Source organism: Salmo salar, chromosome ssa13, assembly GCF_905237065.1.
Source record: "Salmo salar chromosome ssa13, Ssal_v3.1, whole genome shotgun sequence".
Lineage (NCBI taxonomy): Eukaryota > Metazoa > Chordata > Actinopteri > Salmoniformes > Salmonidae > Salmo > Salmo salar.
Window position 1 is genome coordinate 52,494,738 of NC_059454.1, and position 23,093 is coordinate 52,517,830.

General features: G+C 43.6%; 1 protein-coding gene across 9 annotated transcripts in view; it reads right to left on the reverse strand.

Annotated features, from left to right (window-relative positions):
- The window catches only part of LOC106567401 (peripheral-type benzodiazepine receptor-associated protein 1), a 196,607-nt gene that overhangs the window by 168,150 nt on the left and 5,364 nt on the right, over nt 1-23,093 (reverse strand). The window contains exon 1 of one of the 9 annotated variants that reach the window (XM_014136594.2): nt 4,008-4,359. The exons of the other annotated variants lie outside the window; for them this stretch is intronic. Within the exon in view, the coding sequence (XP_013992069.1) occupies nt 4,008-4,307 (300 nt within the window). The 5' untranslated portion in view covers nt 4,308-4,359. Of the gene's footprint in view, nt 1-4,007; nt 4,360-23,093 lie in introns of those variants that run through there. 9 annotated transcript variants of the gene reach the window in all.

The window sequence follows — 23,093 nt, forward strand, 5'->3', positions numbered from 1 at the left end:
GAGAGATGTCATAGTGGGGTCAAGCTGAGGCGGGCGGGGGATTGTCCTACCTCACGACTGCCACATGCGAAAGCTAGCTTCATATTCTGCTCATCAAAACAGACCCGTCTCAGGGGAACTCACATGGAAGACTCTCCCCTCCCTCCCGCTTCCTCTATTCCTCCCTCTCGCCACCCATCTCTGCCCCATCCTTCCCTCCCTCAATATTCTTCAAACTCTCCCTCCCTCAGGTCAGGGCAGATTTGGTCCGTCCTTGTCTGCCTGGATGTTGACAGGTTCATGGAACCCCCCTAAAGCATCCCCAGCTCTTTCCCTGTGGTTGACTGATGTGGTTTTTATATCAGCAAGTGTTGTTTTGTATTTCATCAATTTCATGTAAGCTACCCATTAAACCTCTCCACATAAAATGCAATTTCCGTCTAGTACACTATAGTTCAATAAAAAAACACCAACAGCAATTCAGTTCCATATGAAAACAGGCTACTGATGCTTGGAAAGAGCCTAGTTATTTTCTCTCATGTTTTGTTAATTGCTGCTAACCCCAGAATCCAATCATAACCAGAATCCAAGCTCTTTCTACGCTAATAACCTATTAGTACATGTTCAGAAATGTAGGGACACAGAAAGGTGACACGCACAATACAAGAAAACACTTAGTGTGTCTAGACTGTGTATGAGTGTGCATAACAACCCTTGATGTCCCGAGTGGCACAGCAGTCTAAGGCACTGCATCTCAGGGCTAGAGGCATCCCTACAGACCCTGGTTCAATCCCGGGTTGTATCACAACCAGCCGTAATTGGGAGTCACATTGGGCGGTGAACAATTGACACAGCGTCGTCCGGGTTAGGGGAGGGTTTGGCAAGGGTAGGTTGTCATAGTAAAATAATAATTTGTTCTTAACTGACTTGCCTAGTTAAATAAAGGTTAAATAGAAAATAATGTACGTGCCCCTGTTTTTTACAACGGACTTTACCACTATGTCACTCATCCTACTAGTAACAGTCAACTTGCTGCGAGTAGAGCCCAATTATTAGAGAGATCTTCTGGGTTCCAAACTTCCCCTTATTGACTTTCAATGGAAGTCTGCAGTGGTGTTAAATATGGGTTGTCAACTCTCTTGCTAAGTATTCATTTTATGGGACGGTATAGCAGTATGTTTCTGAACAAGAAAGGTTCTTCATGTTTTATGAGTAGTGCGTGACCTTAGGATGGCAACAAATTATTCCTACAGCTGAAGTCGGAAGTTTACGTACACTTAGGTTGGAGTCATTAAAACTCGTTTTTCAACCACTCCACAAATGTATTTTTAACAAACTATAGTTTTGGCAAGTCGGTTAGGACATCTACTTTTTGCATGAAAAGTCATTTTTCCAACAATTGTTTACAGACAGATTATTTCAATTATAATTCACTGTTTCACAATTTCAGTGGGTCAGAAGTTCATACACTAAGTTGACTGTGCCTTTAAAAACAGCTTGGAAAATTCCAGAAAATGATGTCATGGCTGTAGAAGCTTCTGATAGGCTAATTGACATAATTTGAGTCAATTGGAGGTGTACCTGTGGATGTATTTCAAGGCCTACCTTCAAACTCAGGGCCTCCTTGCTTGACATCATGAGAAAAATCTAAAGAAATCAGCCAAGACCTCAGAAAAACTATTGTAGACCTTCCAAACATCTGAAGGTACCACGTTCACCTGTACAAACAATAGTATGCAAGTATAAACACCATGGACGACGCAGCCATCATACCGCTCAGAAAGAAGACACGTTCTGTCTCCTAAAGATGAACATACTTTGGTGCGAAAAGTGCAAATCAATCCCAGAACAACAGCAAAGGACCTTGTGAAGATGCTGGAGGAAACGGGTACAAAAGTATCTATCCACAGTAAAAACGAGTCCTATATCGACATAACCTGAAAGGCCGCTCAGCAAGGAAGAAGCCACTGCTCCAAAACCGCCTTTAAAAAGCCAGACTACGGTTTGCAACTGCACATGGGGACAAAGATTGTACTTTTTGGAGAAATGTCCTCTGGTCCGATGAAACCAAAATAGAACTGTTTGGCCATAATGACCATCGTTATGTTTAGAGGAAAAGGGGGATTGCTTGCAAGCCGAAGAACACCATCCCAACTGTGAAGCACAGGGGTGGCAGCACCATGTTGTGGGGGTGCTTTGCTGCAGGAGGGACTGGTGCATTTCAAAATAGATTACATCATGAGGGAAGAAAATTATGTGGATATATTGAAGCAACATCTCAAGACATCAGTCAGGAAGTTAAAGCTTGGTCACAAATGGGTCTTCCAAATAGACAATGAACCCAAGCATACTTCCAAAGTTGTGACAAAATGGCTTAAGGACAACAAAGTCAGGTTATTGGAGTGGCCATCACAAAGCCCTGACCTCAAGCCTATAAAAACATTTGTGGCAAAACTGAAAAGGCGTGTGCGAGCAAGGAGGCCTACAAACCTGACTCAGTTACACCAGCTCTGTCAGGAGGAATGGGCCAAAATTCACCCAGCTTATTGTAGGAAGCTTGTGGAAGGCTACCCGAAACGTTTTACCGAAGTTAAACAATTTAAAGGCAACGCTACCAAATACTAATTGAGTGTATATAAACTTCTGACCCACTGGGAACGTGATGAAAGAAATAAAAGCTGAAATAAATCATTCTCTCTACTATAATTCTGACATTTCTCATTCTTAAAATAAAGTGATCCTAACTGACCTAAGACAGGGTATTTTTACTAGGATTAAATGTCAAGAATTGTGAAAAACTGAGTTTAAATGTATTTGGCTAAGGTGTATGTAAACTTCAGACTTCAACTGTAAGTGATTTTAATAGGCTACCTCCATTCCGATGGTTTTATTCTCAACCAAACAAGGATAAAACTAACAGTGAAGTCACAGACAGATAGGGTTACCCTGACACGTCACAGGTGCTATAAAGCTGAAGCATCCGTTTAGAACGTTTTCTCATCACCAATTATGGTAGTGATAGGAAGTCTAGTCGAGGGTTGTGGTAGAGGATGGAACTGAGTGTAAGTGGGCCGACATTCTGCAAATGTTTTCATCAATGAAACATCTGATCTCAATAAATGTTTCAGTTACCAAAGCTACAAGAATCTGTTACGAATATAGTGCACTACGTTTTGGAGACTTGATGCTTAGCCAAAGTTTTACATTTGTTTTGTTGTTTAGCAGGAGTGCAAGGTCGAATTGAGATTGTGCACATTTCAGAAGGAGGCATTCCCTAACGGAAATATGCTACAATGCGCCAATAGGATCTTGCTAGCTCATGCTTGGCTTTGTCCACCTCCTTGCTTGTTCTGACCATAACGCTTAATTTTCTCCCACTGTAAACGATCTTGGGTTAGTTATAAATATCTTTGGTGAAGTAGTCCAATTCGTAGAAGTTATACTTTTTTAAACACTGTATGAAAATACCTTAATAGACGGTACTGTAAAAATCCATTCGCGGTATGTGGATCCATACCGTCATTCACAATATATTACCCAGCCCTGATCCTACAGAAAAACCTGCTTCAGACCAGTACTCAAACTGGCAGTTCATTCATTGACAGACAACCTAAAACAGTGCCGCCTACGATAGCACTGGGCCAGATAAAACAGCAAGAAAACCTACAGCTAACCTGAGCAATACTTGCAGTAAGACTGGCACTCAAGCAGGATCAGATCAGGACGTTCATTGACAACCTAAATATATAGGCTTATCTGACAACATACTTTTGTAAGGTCCTATGCAGAGTTGAGAGAACTGGCCCATTTCAAACTGCAGGAAATCTGCGTCTGATTAGCAGTTCAATCTAATTGACAGATCATCCATGCATGCAACAGCCAATACTTTGCAGCGGTACCGCAAAACTCTAGGGGGTCCTACAGGTCAAGTGTATCTTTTCTGGAGGAATTTGAACTATTTCAGGGATTAAAAAGGTAGAGATGGGTTACAGGTACACCATCACAACATACCCTAGACCAGGACTTACCTTGCGAAACCTTTCCACCTCCCAGCCATTGAGGTCCTCATAGAGTGAGTGATGCCTCTCGCCTAGTAATGCTGTGGGTGTCACAGTGGCACGGTCTAGATTTGCCTTGTCCATTAAGTCACCATTGGTAGAAGTAGTATACTGCTGCTCCTCTGTCGTAGTATCCTTCTCCCTGTTCTGCTGTCCTGGGGCCTCGGCCTCTCCACGACTGCTCCTTTCCATGTCTGTATCCACTGCAGACACAGGCTGCTCCGATTCAGGTTCCGGTGGCTGCTCGGTCCTGGTGCATAGGTCATACATCACTCTCTACTGTCACAAGCAGGCAGCGGCAGTGCATTGGCAGCAGGGATCAATAGGCCCAAACGGGGGGGGCAAGGGCGACACAGTCTTGTCATTCACTGCTGGGGGGGTGGAGGTTATCATGGATCAGCCGCCAGCAAGGATAATTGTTTTTTTACCCTGAAACCATCCGGTCCCCTTCTTTCTCTTCCTCGATCTTTAGTAAGTTTACAAAAGGGGTGGGGTGGTGGGGGGGGGTGTAGTAACTTGGTCTGAGCGGAGTTTAAGTGTCCGACACCGACACAATAAAATCAGTAAGCTCAGCGATGTAATTACCAGGCTCATCAGTAACAGAACACAGCCACCTCATAAGTTTGTTACTGTAGCTAGTCGGACCCCTAAGATGGCGCTTTTACGGTGCCAGAAATAGCACTAAGTGGTAGACTGCCTCGTTGTGTTCCTTTTATAAAATATTCCTTACAACATTTCCAAGAGAAAACCAGCTCAAGACAAAAATCCAGAGAGCTGCTCCTTTATAATTTGAACTTTTAGGGGGGGCTGGAAAAATGCCCTCAATGACGTCTCCCACAAAAAAAAACAGTCTTCAAATACTGCAAGATACTGTGTATTCACGACAAACACTTCTTATAGCACGTCCATGCACAGACACCAAACAATGAAGCATTTGCAGTAGAAATTATGCAATGATCATGCATGTACTTCCCCGTGATCCTATTTGATAAGAACAGTGAAGCGTGCAGATTGATTCCGGGTCCTACTTGCTAGGCTGACTGAGGGAGGCTGCCTCCCCACTCCTCCGTACTCCACAGAGGGATGGATCTGTCATTGTTGCTCATCCACAAACGGGAACAGGAAAGGAAAGCCTAGTAATTAACAGTTCGTAAGTCGCTTAGAAGATGAGCTTGACTCTGGCTCTCTGTGACGACAGCACAGAAGAAGCACTGCTGGTATATTGTGTGTGTGAAGGCAAACAAGATCAGGTGAAAATGACTGGTTTAACTAACAGGTCCAACCTCCTCTCCAGTCCTCTCTCCCGCTCTGCTGGCTGAGATGAAATTGGTCTCCAGCTGTGCCGGTCTCCTTGTTGATGCTGCTGCTAAAAAGCTGCTCACACTACGAGGCTCAATGAACTGTCTAATTCCCATTTCCCATATAACAACATTAAGGTGAAGGAAGAAGATGACCAACTGAAGGGGAAAAACAAACTGTGTGACTGTGTGCGTTTGTGTTCATGAGAGGAGGAGGGGGTGGGAAGAAAGAGATTCTATCCTCCTATCACATCAAGACAGCCTCTGGGAGAGGGCCAATCACAACTGCAGCTTGAGCTGGTTTCCACGGAGATGACGCTGGAATGATGTTGCTTGCCTATTTATTGTCAAAGAGGAGGCACACACACACTGCTACACAGGAAGGCTGGCTGAAGGCAGAGCGATGGCATACTGTGCACACACACACACAAATACCAACATACACACATCGTCACGGTCACACTCAGGTGTCTTGCGAATGAACTTGTCATATGATCCTGCAGCTCAGCTGGCTGAGATTCATATCTATCGAAGCTGAGAGTCAGACCATTCAGCTACTCTACTAATTGCTTCTCAATCGTGCAAACAGAGGGAGAGACAGTACTCCCAGGGAGATGAACACAAACCTAGGCAGACTCATAGCCAAGCATGAACTAACCATACAGGGTCCAGTCAATAGTGCAGACAAATTGGGGTGAGCTGCTGAAGCCAAAACCCTGTCCTGGTTTATAGCAGGCAGCAACCTGCTGACTGACTTACGTACTGTAGTTGTAGCTAGGCAGAGGGGAGAGTTGTAGATGCTGCAGTGGCCGTCCAATGAATATGAATCTCATTCCATGAGGAGGAAATTACATATCAAAAGTTGGACTCCTTCCAGTTTGGGATTTCTAACTGAATGATGGTGGAGCAATATCTGGTCTTTCCCGCACATTGAGTTGCAGTCCTTCCATGTTTAAATAGTACTCTGCAAGCAGCAGATGATCAGTTACCAGAGCTATAACCTGGCCCAGAACGCTGTCACTCTCCCATCCCCAAGCAACTCAAACAAGGAGATGTGATCGCATATCAAATCACCCCATTAAGGATTGATTCCACTGGTTTACATAGCATGCCATAGGGTCGGCATGTTTAGAGCGCACGTAAAGAGATTATCTACCAATAACATCTCGAAATACATAAAAATAAAAATGTAAAATTGGAATAGTGGTGTAGCTGACCAGCTTATAAACATAACATTGCTGTAGCCTCGTACAAAGTAGTTGTGAATTTAGGATGCAATATTTGGCTTGGTTATTAGTAATTCAATAATGTTTTAGGTAATTGCTGCTTAATTCAACCCTCTCCTGGATATCTGCACTTTATTTTGACACATGGTGTTGCTACTTTGCTGCTGCTACTGGAGCCATTGCTTCTAACCATGCATTTAGAGGTGTAGTAATAATACACAGCAGCGTGGGTTTGCACGTGTGTCTCTCCACTCTCCAGTATTAGGGAGAGTGAGTGAGCGTGTCATCCCATTAAAGCAGATCTATTTCTGGGCACCTGACTGAATAATCAAAATGGCGGCCTGTCGACCTCTGTCTGAAGCCAAGTTTAAGACTCCGGTCACTGTTTCAATGAAACAGAATGCTTTATATCACTAATTCCACAGATCCCCGCACCATGCTCCACCAACCCTGGTAGCCTAAATCCCTCAGGAGGATAAGAGGTGTGTGTCATGCAGACAAGGATTTCTCTGCTTCATTCTGTACATCCTGGTCATGACCAATGCAGGGTCTGAGGCACATTGCCAGGAGGAATGATTGAACTGATTTAGCAAACAACAAATACTGTAGGAGACATGTTTATTGCATGTCATAACTAACCGCCTCTGCAAGAAAATGGAAAGTGAATGCCCTGTCATATAGCACAGAAAGGGAGAACATCCCTCTCCAGACAAAGACAGAGCAGATGCACCCTTTCCTTCTCACTGCATTTCACCCCATTTTCTCATCAGTTAAAACATTCATTACATGGCACTGGAGTGAGCGTGACCGTGGCAATGAATGGAACAAACCCTGACATGCTCTCCTCTCATACAGCCCCAATCTCCCACCCGCTCTGCGTACGACCTCTTTCAATCTTTAATTGAAACCCGACTGGGGGCGGGGAGCACTGATAGGAAAACAACAGCCAGAGAAAAAGAGCAGAGTGTCAGCCAGCAGCAGTTCAAACATGCAAGACAACTGGGTAAATCATTCTGATTTCAATCATTTTTGACAGCACCCCTTTTGATTTTAACGAAACCTTCCATACATATTTGCCCATTGTAGAATTGCTCAGAAAGTGACTTTTTGGACCCGAATTCAAAACATTCAACAGATAAACGTTCTCAAATTTGATCTCTTTTGAATATCCCACCCTACCATGAGACATTAAAAGTGCATTCGGAAAGTATTCATATCCCTAGACTTTTCCAAATTTTGTTAAGTTACAGCCTTATTCTAAAATGGATTAAATAGTTTTTTTCCCCCTCTAATCAATCTACACACAATACCCCAAAATGACAAAGCACATTTACATAAGTATCCAGAACCTTTACTCAGTACAGCCTTGGTCTTCTTGGGAATGATGCTACAAGCTTTTTTCCCCCATTATTTTCTCAAGTTCTGTCAGATTGGATGTGGATCGTCACTGAACAGCTCTGGCTAGACCACTCAAGGACATTCAGAGAGTTTTCCTGCATCATCTTGGCTGTGTGCTTAGGTATTTTTTTCATGTGGGAAGGTGAACCTTCGCCCCAGTCTGAGGTCCTGAGTGCTTTGGAGCAGGTTTATCATCAAGGATCTCTGTACTTTGCTCCGTTAAATCCTGACTAGTCCCCTATTCCCTGCCGCTGAAAAACATCCCCACAGCATGATGCTGCCACCATGCTTCACCGTAGGGATGGTGCCAGGTTTCCTCCAGGCGAGTACAATCTTGGTTTCATCAAACCAGAGAATCTTGTTTCTCATGGTCAGAGTGCTTTAGGTGCCTTTTGGCAAACTTCAAGTGGGCTGCCATGTGCCTTTTACTGAGGAGTGACATACATCTGGCCACTCTACCATAATGGCCTGATTGATGGAGTGCTGCAGAGATGTTTGTCCTTCTGGAAGGTTCTCCCATCTCCACAGAGGAACTCTGGAGCTGACCATTGGGTTCTCACTTCCATTTAAGAATGATAGAGGCCACTGTGTGGGGACCTTCAATGCTGCATAAATGTTTTGGTACCCTTCCCCAGATCTGTGACTCGACACAATCCTGTCTCGGAGCGCTACGGACAATTCCTTCGACCTCATTGCTTAGTTTTTGCTCTGTGACGCAGTGTCAACTGTGAGACCTTATAGACAGGCATGTGCCTTTCTAAATCATGTCCAATCAATGGAGTCCACCTGTGGTATATTCAAATCAAGTTGTAGAAACATCTCAAGGACGATCAACGGAAACAGGATGCACCTGAGCTCAATTATGAGTCTCATAGCAAAGGGTCTAAATACTTATGAAAATAAGGTAACCGTTTTTTTATTTTTAATAAATATGAAAACAATTCTAAAAACCTGTTATCGCTTTGTCATTATGGGGTATTGTGTGGAGATTGATGAGGAAAAAAATGAATGTGGAAAATGTCAAGGGGTCTGTATACTTTCCGAATGCACTGTATGTCTTCATCACTGGAAAAGATAGTTTGGAGTCACTTAGAAATGTAATTGAAAAAAATATATATATTTTTTGTCCATAAAAATAACATCAAATTGATCAGAAATACAGTGTAGACATTGTTAATGTTGTAAATGACTATTGTAGTTGGAAACGGCAGATTTTTTTAAAGGAATATCTACATACAGTGGTTTGCGAAAGTATTCACCCCACTTGGAATTTTTCCTATTTTGTCGTCTTACAACCTGGTTGCCCTACAACCTACTTTTGGGGGTTTTGTATCATTTGATTTCCACAACATGCCTACCACTTTGAAGATGCAAAATATTTGTTATTGTGAAAACAAACAAGAAATAAGACAAAAAAATTAACTTGAGCATGCATAACTATTCACCCTCCCCCAAAGTCAATACTTTGTAGAGCCACCTTTTGTAGAAATTACACCTGAAAGTGTCTTGGGTTATGTCTCTATAAGCTTGGCACATCTAGCTCTCTGGTCTTGGCCATTGTGGAGAGGTTGGAGTCTGTTTGATTGAGTGTGTGGACAGGTGTCTTTTATACAGGTAACGAGTTCAAACAGGTGCAGTTAATGAGTGGAGAACAGGAGGGCTTATTAAAGAAAAACTAACAGGTCTGTGAGAGCCGGAATTCTTACTGGGTGGTAGGTGATCAAATACTTATGTCATGCAATAAAATGCAAATTAATTACTTAAAAATCATACAATGTGATTTTCTGGATTTTTGTTTTAGATTGCGTCTCTCACAGTTGAAGTGTACCTATGATAAAAATTACATGCTTTGTAAGTAGGAAAACCTGCAAAATCGGCAGGTTTTATACGGCATATATATTTTAATCTCACTTTCAATCTACGGACTGAATATACTCTCCTGCAACCCGTCTCACCCAATGTGGTACGGATCTGCTATTTTTATACTTTAGAACCGGAACCCCCCCATCAGAAGTTAGCCAGCTAACTAGCTACTAACTAGTAGTCAGTTAGCCACTGCTAGCGGTCTTCACTTAACTTGAACACCAGTCAGCCTCAGCTCGGTCAATACCTGCCAGTCTGCACATATCAATCGAGAGCATATCGGACTGCTTTTTCTCTACCACATCTCCGGATTCCTACCACAAGCTCTGGACCTTTACACCGGATCATCGCAGCTAGCAACGCTGCAATCCGAGTGGCTACTCCTGGCTAACGTCTCTGTCCTGAAGCAAGCACCAGTTAGCCTTGAGCTGGCCTCGAGCTAGGCTCCCGGCTAGCCGGAGAGATCCACCAGCTAATTATTGGGCTACAATACCTCTTTTGCCAATTGGCCTGGACCCTTTATTGCCGACGTAATCGTCCGGTGGTTCCAACAGGCTTTTCGGTTGCGACGTCGCCGAAGATCCATCCGCTGGCCACAGCCAACAAGCTTTCTGAACGCCGTGTCTCCAGCTCGCCTAGCATAGTAGCGACTACCGAACGCCCCCGACTCACCTGTTGCTACTCATTGGACGCTATTATCATTCGGCTACCCATGCCTCTCCCTAATGTCAATGTCAATTTGTCATTGTCATTCACTATAGAGCCCCCAGCCCCGCCCTAAATGCCTTAGATAGCTCTTTTGTCGCACCCTCCACACATGCGGAGAACTCACCTGGCTTAACTGGTGCCTCCAGAGACGCAACCGCTCTCATCGTCACTCAATGCCTACATTTACCTCCACTGTACTCACATCCTACCATACCCTTGTCTGTACATTATGCCCTGAATCTATTCTACCACGCCCAGAAATCTGCTCCTTTTATTCTGTCCCCAACGCACTAGACGACCAGTTCTTATAGCCTTTAGCCATACCCTTATCATACTCCTCCTCTGGTGTTGTAGAGGTTTACCCAGGCCCTGTTGCCCCCTGCACCACACCTATTCCCAAGGTGCTCTCATTTGTTGAGTTCTGTAACCGTAAAAGCCTTGGTTTCATGCATGTTAACATAAGAAGCCTCCTCCCTAAGTTTGTTTTATTCACTGCTTTAGCACACTCTGCCAACCCTGATGTCCTAACCGTGTCTGAATCCTGGCTTAGGAAGGCCACCAAAAATTCTGAAATGTCCATCCCCAACTATTTTCCAAAAAGATAGAACTACCAAAGGGGGCGGAGTTGCAAGCTACTGCAGAGATAGTCTAACAGAACTCTGCAGGCTATCCAGGTCTACTTTTAAAAAAATTAAACCTTTCCAGAAATAAGTCTCACCGTTGCCACTTGTTATAGACCCCCCTCAGCTGTCCCCTGGACACCATATGTGAATTGATTGCCCCCCATCTATCTTCAGAGTTCGTACTGTTAGGTGACCTAAACTGGGATATGCTTAACACCCCGGCCATCCTACAATCTAAGCTAGATGCCCTCAATCTCACACAAATTATCAAGGAACCTACCAGGTACAACCCTAAATCTGTAACCATGGGCCATAGATATCATCCTGACCAACTTGCCCTCTAAATACACCTATGCCGTCTTCAACCAAGATCTCAGCGATCATTGCCTCATTGCCTGCGTCCGTAATAGGTCCGCGGTCAAACGACCACCCCTCATCACTGTCAAACGCTCCCTAAAACACTTCAGCGAGCAGGCCTTTCTAAATCGACCTGGCCAGGGAATCCTGGAAGGATATCGACCTCATCCGGTCAGTAGAGGATGCCTGATCGCTCTTTAAAAGTGCTTTCCTCACCATCTTAAATAAGCATGCCCCATTCAGAAAATATAGAACTACGAACAGATATAGCCCTTGGTTCACCCCAGACTTCCCTGCCCTTGACCAGCACAAACACATCCTGTGGCGTTCTGCATTAACATCGAATAGCCCCAGCAATATGCAACTTTTCAGGGAAGTCAGGAACCAATATACAGTCAGTTTGAAAAAAACTAGCCTTAGCTTTCCTAACAGAAATGTGCATCCTGTAGCATTAATTCCCCAACATTTCGGGACACTGTTAAGTCCATGGAGAATAAGAGCACCTCCTCCCAGCTGCCCACTGCACTGAGGCTAGGAAACAGTCACCACCAATAAATCTACGATACAATAAGCATTTTTCTACGGCTGGCCATGCTTTCCACCTGGCTACCCCGGCCAACAGCTCTGCACCCCCCGCAGAAACTTGCCCAAGCCCCCCTGATAAGGGAATTTATATGTTTAAAGTAATAAGATAATCGGACGGGCGGATGAAATATCCATAGATTAAAAGACCTGGCCCCTTTATGAGGGTTCTTTACAGGCCGGTGGCGAACTGGAACAGAGTAGAGGACTTTAAGAGTAGAAGGCCAGGAAGAGACAGGGGCAAAAAGGGAGGAAGTGACTGGAAATGTTTTAACTGTGACAGGACCGGTCATTTTGCACGGGACTGTAAAGGCACCCTGTTCTCACTGTAGCAAAACAGGACATAACTCTCGAGACTGTAAGACCAAAGGGAAAGACAGGAGAGAGGAAAAGGGAAAGTACTGGGCCAAGAGAGAGAATAGGAGAAACAGAGATGAGTCTGAGGAGGAGGAGAATGAAGCATGACTAGTTATGGGGGGCGGGGGAATAGACTCTAGTGAGGAGGAGGTTCAGGATTCTGTTGTAAACACTGATTGTGAAGTTTTCGAATTGGCAACTATTGATTTGGCATTACAACAGGAACAGAAACCCTATTTGACATTGACAGTAATGGGAAAGAAAATTAAATTCCTATGTGATACCGGGGCTTGTCGTACGATCTGTGCAGACGACGCTCCCAACGTGGTAAAAAGTAATGGGGAAAAGATCATAGTACGGTCAGCATCAGGACATCAATTCATGGAACGGCTATCTGCTCCTGTAACACTGAAACATGAGTCATCTGGGGGAGAAGCCATCGTTCCCGTCCTGATATCTAAACTATGCCCAGTTAACCTGTTAGGCAGGGATGTAATGACTAAACTGAATGTAGCCGTCACTCCCACTGAGAGAGGAATGAAGGCATACATAGTCCAAGATAATATGGTTGTCTGTGGGGACAGGGAACCATGTTATTGGTACAGTCAAGATTTACTGAGGGGGGGGATGACTGATATTCCTAACACCTTGATGGAACTCGCAGATAATGTAGAACCAGGACTCACTAAAATGTCCCCCGATGACTTGCACTGTACTCTCTGGTATAACAAACACCCAGGTCCAGATCCAGTCTATGAGGAAGCATTACTTAAAATCACAGATAGAACTATAGGGTTAAAGTGGTTTCACTATGACAGTACTCATGCCACGGTAGAAGTGAAGCTGCAGCCTCAGAGTCAGAGACTGTACAGATAGAGGTGGAGTCCCCATGTATCTCTCGCAAAAGCTCCCTCAGAAGGGTGGGAGGACATGGGCATCTAAGGGAAAGAGAATTACAGACTGGGTAGACATGATGAGTGGAGATCAGCATAGCCCCTCAACCGGACAGATACCGTAGGAAGCTAAATTGGAGAGCGAACAGTATTCCTGGGGTACATCTAGAGGAGTGTGGGAAATACTGAGGAGAGGAGTATCTGTTGACAGAACAGCAAGAGTTAGAGTTGAAAGGAGTTCCTGAGCAATTATGGCCCCAAGGTCCAGCAGACGTAGGGTTAATTAAAGGGGTAATTCCAGTCTAAGTGGTGCCAAAATCAAATCATACGATATTGTTTCTGATATGGTCTATGAAACCAGAGGCAATAAAAGGTATTACTCCAATTTTTGAACAATTAAGGAAAAGGGGGGGGTAATCAGTCCGGGAGATGAGGCATTTTTGTAATTCTCCCGTTCCCAGTTAAAAAAAGCAGCTCCCAGTACAGATTGGAGAATGGTAATGGATTTACAAGGGGTTAATATTGGTATCATTCCACGGACACCTTGCGTGCCTGATCCACATACACTGTCACTGGGTGGAGTTTTTCAGAGTAGTGAGTTTAATTTGATTATGTTATTTGAAATTTTGTCTTTTGACCAGTCGTAGTTTTTTTATACATTACTCTCATGGAGAATTCTGTGTTAAAAATAGGGCGAAGGTGGGTTTATAAAAAAATTGTCATAAGGTTATTTTGAAAATCAAACTATTTTGGCTTAAGTAATGTTTAGTAACCTAGCTAAGTTTTATTTTCCCTTAGGTAGTTAGCTGTTGTTGTATGCTGATGATATTTTTGTGAGGAGAGTAACACAAGGCTGTGAAACTGATAAAATAGTATTATTATATTTTGTTGTTGAATAAGATTATAAAGTTAGCAAGAATAAGTTTTAATTGTGGTAGACTTAGGTTAAGTATTTAGGACAAATTTTAAGCCTGAAAGAGTATGAATAAATGGGGAAAAGATTTTGGTCCGTTCAGCTTCTGGACATCAGGTAGTGGAAAGACTGTCTGCTCCATAGGTTCTAAAAAACAGGAGAAGTCGGGAGGGCAGGGCAGGCATGGATTCCAATCCTTATCTCCAGGTTATGTCTTGTTAATCTGTTGGGAAGAGATACAATGACTCTGAATGTGGACGTCACGCCCACAGAAAGCCCGAGGCCGTAAAAGAGATTACTCCCACCTTTGAGGAATTGGTAGAGGGGGGGGGTGTAATTAGAGGAGATGGACAGTGCAATTCTCCAATGTTCCCCATAAAGAAAGCAGCCCCCAGTACTGATTGGAGAATGGTACTAGACTTACAAAGAGGGAATCAGAGGGTAATACTTAGAGCTCCATGTGTACCAGACCCACACATGTTGCTTAAACAATCTTACCAAAGACACTGACTAGAGATGCGGCAATATTGAGCAGGTTAATAGAGCACTTCGTACAATTTGTAAGTCGCTCTGGATAAGAGCGTCTGCTAAATGACTTAAATGTAATGTAAAAATGTAGCATACGGGATTAGCCCCCCCCCAGGTAGAATAGAATATCCATTCCAACAATTGGAAATGGACTTCATTGAACAATCCCGAAGTGAGGGAAAATATTAGGTCAAGATATCCCTAGAGTTGGTTTACTAGGATCTATTTCTTTAAACAATGGATTACATTTTAGCTAATCAGGTAGACCATATAGAATGCCAGAGTTAGGGAGATCAGAACAGGTAGACATAGAAGTTGAAGAAATACTAGCAGAACACATGAGAAGACCGTTTGTTAACCAAACCCATATGTCCAAGATTGTGTCCAACAGGTGAATTACAGGAGAAGGTGATTCACTCAATCCAACCAGGAGACTGGGTGTGGATCCAGTCCCTGAGGAGAAAAGACTGGAAGCAGCCCCGTTGGGAAGGCCCATAACAGGTTAACTACCGCCTTTTCCATTAGAAAAGCTGAGTGTCACTTGGGTCCACGTTACCCACTGCAAAAAGGTATGTACACATATAAGCACTGCTGATCACACACACAGAGTTAGGAGAAGAACCGAGTACCAACAGGATCCGGGGGTTACCTCCTTAACGAAGATTCCCTATCCCAACCGTTCATCACTGTGTGTGCTCCTAGAGATGTGAGTATGGGGTGGTACCTAGCAGACCGACTAAGGTCAGGAGAGGGTTGGCGGTTTTGGGGAAGATTAGGGACTCTGAGCTGCATCATAGTAAACCGGGGATGCAGTAAAGGGGTTCTCTGACCAATTATCCGCCACCTCCCTCATGACCTGGCAAAATAGGCTGGCTCTCGATATGTTATTGGCAGAAAAGGACAGGGTATGTAGAATGATAAGGGTTCATTGTTGTATGTTTATTTCTAATAACACAGCTCCAGATGGATCAGTGACCAAGGCCCTAGATGGTTTAACCACATTAGCTCATGAGTTAGCAGAGAACTCTGGGGTGGATACCTCACTGACTGGGTGGTTTGACAATGTGTTTTGAAAATGGAAAATGTCATAATTACCGTGTTATGAGATGCTTTCACCTGTATGAGTGTGTTGGTGTTGTGTGGTTGCTGTTTGTGTGAGAGGTTTAATTACCAGGACTCTAGAGAGATCGATGATGCAACAAATGAGGTACGGACCGAGTCTGACTGAGCTGTGGTAGGCACCAGCAGGCTCGCAAGCATTCATTCAAACAGCACTTTCGTTCGTTTTGCCAGCAGATCTTCGCAATGCTTCAAGAATTGCGCTGTTTATGACTTCAAGCCTATCAACTCCCGAGATTAGGCTGGTGTAACCGGTGTGAAATGGCTAGCTAGTTAGCGGGGTGCGCACTAATAGCGTTTCAAACGTCACTCGCTCTAAGACTTGGAGTAGTTGTTCCCCTTGCTCTGCATGGGTAACACTGCTTCGAGGGTGGCTGTTGTCGATGTGTTCCTGGTTCGAGCCCAGGTAGGAGCGAGGAGAGGGAAGGAAGCTATACTGTTACACTGACAATACTAAAGTGCCTATAAGAACATCCAATAGTCAAAGGTATATGAAATACAAATCGTATAGAGAGAAATAGTCCTATAATAACTACAACCTAAAACTTCTTACCTGGGAATATTGAAGACTCATGTTAAAAGGAACCACCAGCTTTCATATGTTCTCATGTTCTGAGCAAGGAACTTAAACGTTAGCTTTTTACATGTCACATATTGCACTTTTACTTTCTTCTCCAACACTTTGTTTTTGCATTATTTAAACCAAATTGAACATGTTTCATTATTTATTTGAGGCTAAATTGATTTTGATGTATTATATTAAAGTTAAAATAAGTGTTCATTCAGTATTGTTGTAATTGTCATAATTACTACTACAATAAAAAGAAAATTAAAGAAAAAAAGATGGCCGATTATTCGGTATCTGCTTTTTTTGGTCCTCCAATAAATCGGTATCGGCGTTGAAAAATCAAATCGGTCGACCTCTAATGTGGACAATTACAAATACCTAGGTGTCTGGTTAGACTGTAAACTCTCCTTCAAGACTCACATTAAGCATCTCCAACCTAAAATTAAATCTAGAATCGGCTTACTATTTTGCAAAAAACAAAAATCCTTCATTTATCCTGCCAAACATACCCTTGTAAAACTGACTATCCTACCGATCCTTGACTTCAGCGATGTTATTTACAAAAAAGCCTCCAACACTCTACTCAGCAAATTTGATGTAGTCTATCACAGTGCCATCTGTTTTGTCACCAAAGCCCCATATACTACCCACCACTGCAACCTGTTGGCTGGCCCTCGCTACATATTCATCGCCAAACCCACTGGCTCCAGGTCATCTATAAGTCTTTGCTAGGTAAAGCCCCGCCTAATCTCAGCTCACTGGTCACTATAGCAACACCCACCCGTAGCACACGCTCCAGCAGGTATATTTCACTGGTGATCCCCAAAGCCAACACCTACTTTGGCCGCCTTTCCTTCCAGTTCTCTACTGCCAATGACTGGAACGAATTGCAAAAATCACTGAAGCTGGAGACTTACATCTCCCTCTAACTTTAAGCATCAGCTGTCAGAACAGCTTACCGATCACTGTACCTGTACACAGCCCATCTGTAAATAGCACACCCAACTACCTCTTCCCCAGTTATTTTTTTTCTCTTTTGCACCCCAGTATCTCTACTTGCACATCATCATCATCATCTGCACATGTATCACTCCAGTGTTAAATTGTAATTATTTCACCTCCATGGCCTATTTATTGCCTTACCTCCCTACTCTTCTACATTTGCACACACTGTACATAGCTTTTCTATTGTGTTATTGACTGTACGTTTGTTTGTGTGTAACTGTTGTTTTGGCCAGGTTGCAGTTGTAAATGAGAACTTGTTCCTAACTGGCCTACCTGGTTAAATAAAAGTTAAATAAAATAAAACAAACAAAAGTTGAGTATCTGGAGCATCAGCATTTGTGGGTTCGATTACAGGCTCAAAATGGCCTGAAACAAAGTACTTTCTTCTGAAACTCAGTCTATTCTTGTTCTGAGAAATGAAGGCTATTCCATGCGAGAAATTGCCAAGAAACTGAAGATATCGTACAACGCTGTGTACTACTTCCCTTTACAGAACAGCGCAAACTGGCGCTAACCAGAATAGAAAGAGTGGGAGGCCCCGGTGCACAACTGAGCAAGAGGACAAGTACATTAGAGTGCCTAGTTTGAGAAACAGATGTCTCACAAGTCCTCAACTGGCAGCTTCATTAAATAGTACCCACAAAACACCAGTCTCAACGTCAACAGTGAAGAGGAGACTCTAGGATGCTGGCCTTTTAGGCAGAGTTCCTCTGTCCAGTGTCTGTTATTTTTCACATCTTAAACTTGTATTGGCCAGCCTGAGATATGGCTTTTCTTTGCAACTGCCTAGATGGCCAGCATCCCGGAGTCGCCTCTTCACCTTGAGTTGATCAGGTTGTTGATTGTGGCCTGCGGAATGCTGTCCCACTCTACAATGGCTGTGCGAAGTTGCTGGATATGGGCAGGAACTGGAACACGCTGTCGTACATGGTGATCCAGAGCATCCCAAACATGCTCAATTGGTGACATGTCCGGTGAGCATGCAAGCTATGGAAGAACTGGGACATTAAGCTTCCAGGAACTGTACACAGATCCTTGCAACATGGGGCTGCGCATTATCATGCTGAAACATGTGATGGCGTTGGATGAAAGGCACGACAATGGGCTTCAGGATCTTGTCACGGTTACTCTGTGCATTCAAATTGCAATCGATAAAACGCAAATTGTGTGTGTTGTCCGTAGCTTATGACTGCCTGTACCATAACCCCGCCACCATGAGGCACTCTGTTCCCAACGTTGACATCAGCAACCTGCTCGCTCCCCACACACGCTGTCTGCACAGTTGAAATGGGGATTAATCCATGAAGACCACACTTCTCCAGCGTGCCAGTAGCCATCAAAGGTGAGCATTTGCCCAATGAAGTTGGTTACGACGCCGAACTGCAGTCAGGTCAAGACCCTTGTGAGGATGACGAGCACGCAGATGAGCTTTCCTGTGACGGTTTCTGACAATTTGTGCAGAAATTCTTTGGTTATGCACACCCAGTTTCACCAGCTGTCCAGGTGGCTGGTCTCAGACGGTAGAGAAATTAACATTCAATTATATGGCAACAGCTCGAGTGGACATTCCTGCAGTAAGCATGCCAATTGCACATTCCCTCAAAAGTTGAGACGTCTGTGGCATTGTGTTGTGTGATAAAACTGCACATTTTAGAGTGGCCTTTTGTCCCCAGCACAAGGTGCACCTGTGTAATGATGCTGTTTAATATGGCGAAGGAGAAATGCTTACCAACAGGGATGTAAATACATATGTGCAACATTGAGAAATAAGCTTTTTGTGCATATACAGTGGGGGGGGAAAAGTATTTGATCCCCTGCTGATTTTGTATGTTTGCCCACTTACAAAGAAATGATCAGTCTATAATTTTAATAGTAGGTTTATTTGAACAGTGAGAGACAGAATAACAACAACAAAAAATCCAGATAACGCATGTCAAAAATGTTAAATTGATTTGCATCTTAATGAGGGAAATAAGTATTTGACCCCCTCTCAATTCGAAAGACTTCTGGCTCCCAGATGTCTTTTATACAGGTAACGAGCTGAGATTAGGAGCACACTCTTAAAGGGAGTACTCCTAACCGCAGCTTGTTACCTGTAAAAAAGACACCTGTCCACAGAAGCAATCAATCAATCAGATTCCAAACTCTCCACCATGGCCAAGACCAAAGAGCTCTCTAAGGATGTCAGGGACAAGATTGTAGACCTACACAAGGCTGGAATGGGCTACAAGACCATCGCCAAGCAGCGTGGTGAGAAGGTGACAACATTTGGTGCGATTATTCGCAAATGGAAGAAACACAAAAGAACTGTCAATATCCCTCGGCCTGGGGCTCCATGCAAGATCTCACCTCGTGGAGTTGCAATGATCATGAGAACGGTGAGGAATCAGCCCAGAACTACACAGGAGGATCTTGTCAATGATCTCAAGGCAGCTGGGACCATAGTCACCAAGAAAACAATTGGTAACACACTACGCCGTGAAGGACTGAAATCCTGCAGCGCCCGCAAGGTCCCCCTGCTCAAGAATACATATACATGCCCGTCTGAAGTTTGCCAATGAACATCTGAATGATTCAGAGGACAACTGGGTGAAAGTGTTGTGGTCAGATGAGACCAAAATGGAGCTCTTTGACATCAACTCAACTCGCCGTGGTTGGAGGAGGAGGAATGCTGCCTATGACCCCAAGGACACCATCCCCACCGTCAAACATGGAGGTGGAAACATTATGCTTTGGGGGTGTTTTTCTGCTAAGGGGACAGGACAACTTCACCGCATCAAAGGGACGATGGACGGGGCCATGTACCGTCAAATCTTGGGTGAGAACCTCCTTCCATCCACGACCCATTTTCAATGCCCTGGCTGAGGGGTATTCCAGCATGACAATGACCCAAAACACACAGCCAAGGCAACAAAGGAGTGGCTCAAGAAGAAGCACATTAAGGTCCTGGAGTGGCCTAGCCAGTCTCCAGACCTTAATCCCATAGAAAATCTGTGGAGGGAGCTTAAGGTTCTATTTGCCAAACGTCAGCCTAGAAACCTTAATGACTTGGAGAAGATCTGCAAACAGGAGTGGGACAAAATCCCTCCTGAGATGTCTGCAAACCTGGTGGCCAACTACAAGAAACGTCTGACCTCTGATTGCCAACACGGGTTTTGCCACCAAGTACTAAGTCATATTTTGCCGAGGGGTCAAATACTTATTTCCCCTCATTAAAATGCAAATCATTTTAACATTTTTGACATGCGTTTTTCTGGATTTTTTGGTTATTCTGTCTCTCACTGTTCAAATAAACCTACTATTAAAATTATAGACTGATCATTTCTTTGTAAGTGGGAAAACATACAAAATCAGCAGGGGATCAAATACTTTTTTCCCCCACTGTATAACATTTCGGGGATCTTATTTCAGCTCATGAAACCAACACTTTATATTTTGAGTTTATATTTTTGTTCAGTGTACAGTACCAGTCAAAAGTTTGGACACACCTACTAACTCAAGGGTTTTTCTTTATTTTTACTATGTTATAAATTGTAGAATAGTGAAGTAGCCACCATTTGCTTTGACAGCTTTGCACAATTTTGGCATTCTCTCAACCAGCTTCATGAGGTTGTAACCTTGAATGCATTTGTTCAAAGTTAATTTGTGGAATTTCTTTCCCTCTTAATGTGTTTGAGCCAATCAGTTGTGTTGTGACAAGGTATACAGAACATGGTCTTTTACCAAATATTATGGCAAGAACAGCTCAAACAAGCAAAGAGAAATTACAGTCTATCATTACTTTAAGGCATAAAGGTTGGTCAATAAGGCACATTTGAAGCACTATAATGAAACTGGCTCTAATGAGGAGCAACATAGTAAAGAAAGACCAAGAGTTACCTCTGCTGCAGAGGATAAGTTCATTAGAGAGTTACCAGCCTCAGAAATTGCAGCCCAAATAAATGCATCAGAGTTCAAGTAACAGACATCTCAACATGAACTGTTCAGAGGAGACTGCATGAAATCAGGCCTTCATGGTCGAATTGCTGCAAAGAAACCACTACTAAAGGACACCAATAAGAAGAAGATACTTGCTTGGGCCAAGAAACATGAGCAATAGACATTGCACCGGTGGAAATCAGTCCTTTGGTCTGATGAGTCCAAATTTGAGATTTTGGGTTCCAACCACCGTGTCTTTGTGAGATGCAGAGTAGGTGAACGGATGATCTCCGCATGTGTGGTTCCCACCGTGAAGCATGGAGGAGCAGGTGTGATGGAGGAAAACCAGCCATTAAGTGCTCAGCATGTGTGGGAACTCCTTCAAGACTGTCGAGGAAGCATTCCAGGTTAAACTGGTTGAGAGTGCTAAGAGTGTGCAAAGCTGTCGTCAAGGAAAATGGTGGCTACTTTGAAGAGTCTAAAATATATTTTGATTTGTTTAACACTTTTTTGGTTACTACATGATTCCATACGTGTTAATTCATAGTTGACGTCTTCACTATTATTCTACAATGTAGAAAATAGTCAATATAAAAGGAAAACCCTGGAATGAGTAGGTGTGTCCAATCTTTTGACTGGTACTGTATATGTTGACTTAGTGATAGTTATGGTGTATAGGGAGGATGCAATTTTTGCAAATGTATTAAAAATAAAAACAGGAAATACCTTATTTACATAAATATTCAGACCCTTTGCTATGACACTAAAAATTGAGCTCAGGTGCATCCCATTTCCATTTAACATCCTTGAGATGTTTCTACAACTTGGAGTCCACCTGTGGTAAATTCAATTGATTGGACATGATTTGGAAAGGCACACACCTGTCTATATAAGGTCCCACAGTCAACAGTGCATAAACCAAGCCATGAGGTTGGTCCCCAAGAACACAATGGCCTCCATCATTCTTAAATGGAAGACATTTGGAACCACCAAGACTCTTCCTAGAGCTGGCCGCCCGGCCAAACTGAGCAATCGAGGGAAAAGGGCCTTGGTCAGGGAGGAGACCAAGAACCCGATGGTCACTGACAGAGCTCCAGAGTTCCTCTGTGGAGATGGGAGAATTTTCCAGAAGGACAACCATCTCTGCAGCACTCCACCAATCAGGCCTTTATGATAGTGGCCAGATGGAAGCCACTCCTCAGTAAAAGGCACATGATAGCCTTCTTGGACTCTCAGAACATGAAACTGGTCTGATGAAACCAAAATTAAACTATTTGGCCTGAATGCCAAGCATCACAACTGGATGGAAACCTGGCACCATCCCTATGGTGAAGTATGGTGGTGGCAGCATCATGCTGTGGGGATGTTTTTCCAGCAGCAGGGACAGAGAGTAGTCAGGATCGACAGAAAGATGAACGGAGCAAAGTATAGAAAGATCCTTGATGAAAACCTGCTCCGGAGCGCTCAGGACCTCACACTGGGGCCAAGGTTCACCTCCAACCAATCATGCCAAAAATCTACACTTATTACCTAAAAGATCTGACCATGTAAGGTCTTAGCAGAAAAGTATTCTGTTCAGTCAGGCGTTTCATTTCTTTGCAAGACAACAAACAAACCCCATAACTTTGAAGTGGGCCATTCCACTTACAAAAAGCACAAGAAAGAGGACTGGTACATACCATCTCAGATTGTGCTGAAAT